Source organism: Postia placenta (genome assembly GCF_002117355.1).
Source record: "Postia placenta MAD-698-R-SB12 unplaced genomic scaffold POSPLAscaffold_308, whole genome shotgun sequence".
In the NCBI taxonomy this organism is placed as follows: Eukaryota; Fungi; Basidiomycota; class Agaricomycetes; order Polyporales; family Adustoporiaceae; genus Rhodonia; species Rhodonia placenta.
The window spans coordinates 1-2,510 of NW_020170139.1; the positions used below are offsets into that span (position 1 = coordinate 1).

Consider the following 2,510-nt stretch of genomic DNA (forward strand, 5'->3'; position numbering starts at 1 on the left):
CTGACGGGTAATGAATACTATCCTGAGTATGTCAGCACTCTCATTAGCTTCTTGCCCAGATTTGGAAGGGCGGAAGCATGCGTGGCGATTGTGGTTAAGCCTCTTCAGCAGGCGATCCAGGATGCAGATCAGATCTATGCGACGGTATGCATTCAATACCGTCTTCCTCAATGCGGTATGTATTCTGACCACGATATGTAGATTTTAGCCACGGCAATAAACTCCTCTGGCGGTGGAGCTCCTCCTGGTGCACCAGTGGCTGAAGCTCAGCGTGATGCAATGCGACGAGCTTTCAAGCTTGCAGAACGCAACCCACGAGAAGTGGATTTTATCGAACTTCATGCTACAGGTCAGTTTCCTTGTCGAGCCTTTATACCTGTATTAGTTGAATCTATGGATATATAGGTACTGCGAAGGGCGACCCTACCGAAGTTAATTGGGTCGGAGAGGAATTTAGTCGTGAAGATGAAGTGCTGATAGGGAGCGTCAAAGGAAACATTGGGTAATGCGCTCTGCTATTCGGAGTCACGACCAGCGATTGACGTTCAGTTTTTAAGACATACTGAGATCGCCGCCTTCCTGGCATCACTTTCGAAAGTTATATCCATTTTCCGGTCACGCCAAATCCCTCCCAATGTCAACGTAAAGGAGCTGAATCCCGCAATACAGTGGCTCAAGTATCAATTACGCGTGCCACGATCTCCAACTCCTCTTCCATGTCACTCCGCGCGTGGCCCGTTGATTGCTATGTCTAGCTCTGGGATCGGTGGATCGAACGGGCACGCCGTCCTAGAAGGACCACCGACTCGCGGGTCCTTAGATTCTCGTGCGGAGATCATGGCTGCACAGCCAAGTCTCCTAGTATCTGCGGGGCTATCTTCTCGTAGCACGGTCGCATTTTCGGAATCGATCACCAACATGGCAACTAGAAGTGCCTGCGAAGTGCCAGTCTTGTCCACGATCCTCGGGCGTCGATCTCGTTCCATGACTTGGCGCTCCTTCGCGATTGCCGATTCGGCGTCTTTGGGGAAACTTCAATTCTCCTCCCCTCAGCTCTGCCCCCGCGAGGCACGTCCCGTGGTGTTTGTATTCTCAGGACAAGGGCCTCAGCACGAGCGCAGTACGTCCCTCAGCTCCCTCGCATACACTCGTCCCTAATGTTTCTTCAGTGGGAAGAGAGTTGTTCGAACGATTCACCGTCTTCCGTCATAGTGTTCTAGAGATGGACAGGATCTATGAGACGTTGACAGGCAGTTCGATGCTTCGTGACTATGGTCTTTTCGATGGCTGTGGATCTCCAGGAAAGCTCAAGGACGTATGGCCAATATCTCTCATCTTGCCTTCCATTGCGATGTTCCAAATAGCGCTCTTCGATCTCTTGACGAGCTTCGGCATGAAGCCTGACATCATTATCGGCCATTCTGCAGGAGAAACTGCCATGCTTTACGCGTCCGGTGCCGCTCCGAAGGAGATGGCCTTCGAGCTGGCCGTCATTCGCGGACGTGCTTTCGCGCCTCTCGAAGCCCTCGGTGGTGGTATGGCGGCCATATCATGCGGGAAGGAAGACGCAGAGGAAATCATTGCCAGCGTACGCTCAGAACTCCCGGACAACATCCTCGAAATCGCCTGTTTCAATTCACCCTCTGCCATCGCCATCGCGGGCCACGACATCGCAATCACACGGGCGCTGGAGCTCTGTCAGACTCGAGGTGTGTTCGGTCGCAAGATCCGCACGAGCGTGCCCATGCACTCGTCCATGATGGAGCGGTGTCGAGAAGACTACTGCAGAGAGCTCCGAGCACTGTTTGAGCGGTACCCTGGCCAGCACGTCCCACAGATCCCGACGTACTCGACATTGACAGGAGAGAGGTTGTCCGACTCGATCGACGCCGACTACTTCTGGAGGAATACGCGATCGCCCGTACGGTTCACGCAAGCGATGGAAAGGCTTACCGCGTCGCAGTCGTGCACATTTGTAGAGATTTCACCACATCCTGTCCTGGTGTCCTACATCTCATCCATGGCCGGCGACGGTAGCCCGGTCATATCAACGATGCATCGCGTGAAGCCAAACATGCCGTCTGTGGATCACGTCGATCTATTGAGGGTGTGCGGTGAGCTGACCGCCTCTGGGTTCAATGGGGTCAATTTTACCGCACTCAACAATCGAGCCTGCTACGAATGCGACGTCTCCCTTCCCGCCTATCCATTCTCGAAGAAGAGCTACGCACTCTATCCGGACACGCCTGGATATGCGAAACAGATGGAACCCCATCTTGGACCACTGAACCACCGGTATCTCAGAATCAACAAGGATACGCATCCGGTCCTTGCAGAGCATGTCATCAGAGGAGAGCCAATCATGCCCGCGGCGGGATTCATCGAGATGGTATTGTTTCTGTCTCTTATCCGTGCTATCAACTTCTCATTGTTGTGTGTCTAGGCCATCGAGTTTGGCGCCACTGCTCTTCTGCACGTTGACCTCAAGGCGATTTTGTCCCTTTCATCTG

General features: G+C 53.3%; 1 protein-coding gene across 1 annotated transcript; it reads left to right on the plus strand.

The window, feature by feature from the left end:
• Positions 1-57: 57 nt before the first annotated feature.
• Positions 58-2,510, plus strand: POSPLADRAFT_1100024 (hypothetical protein; the record flags this gene model as incomplete). Its single annotated transcript, XM_024483192.1, has 6 exons — positions 58-144; positions 202-349; positions 406-502; positions 558-1,120; positions 1,170-2,389; positions 2,444-2,510. Coding segments are annotated over 6 exons (2,182 nt in total), but the record flags the coding sequence as incomplete, so codon positions are not given.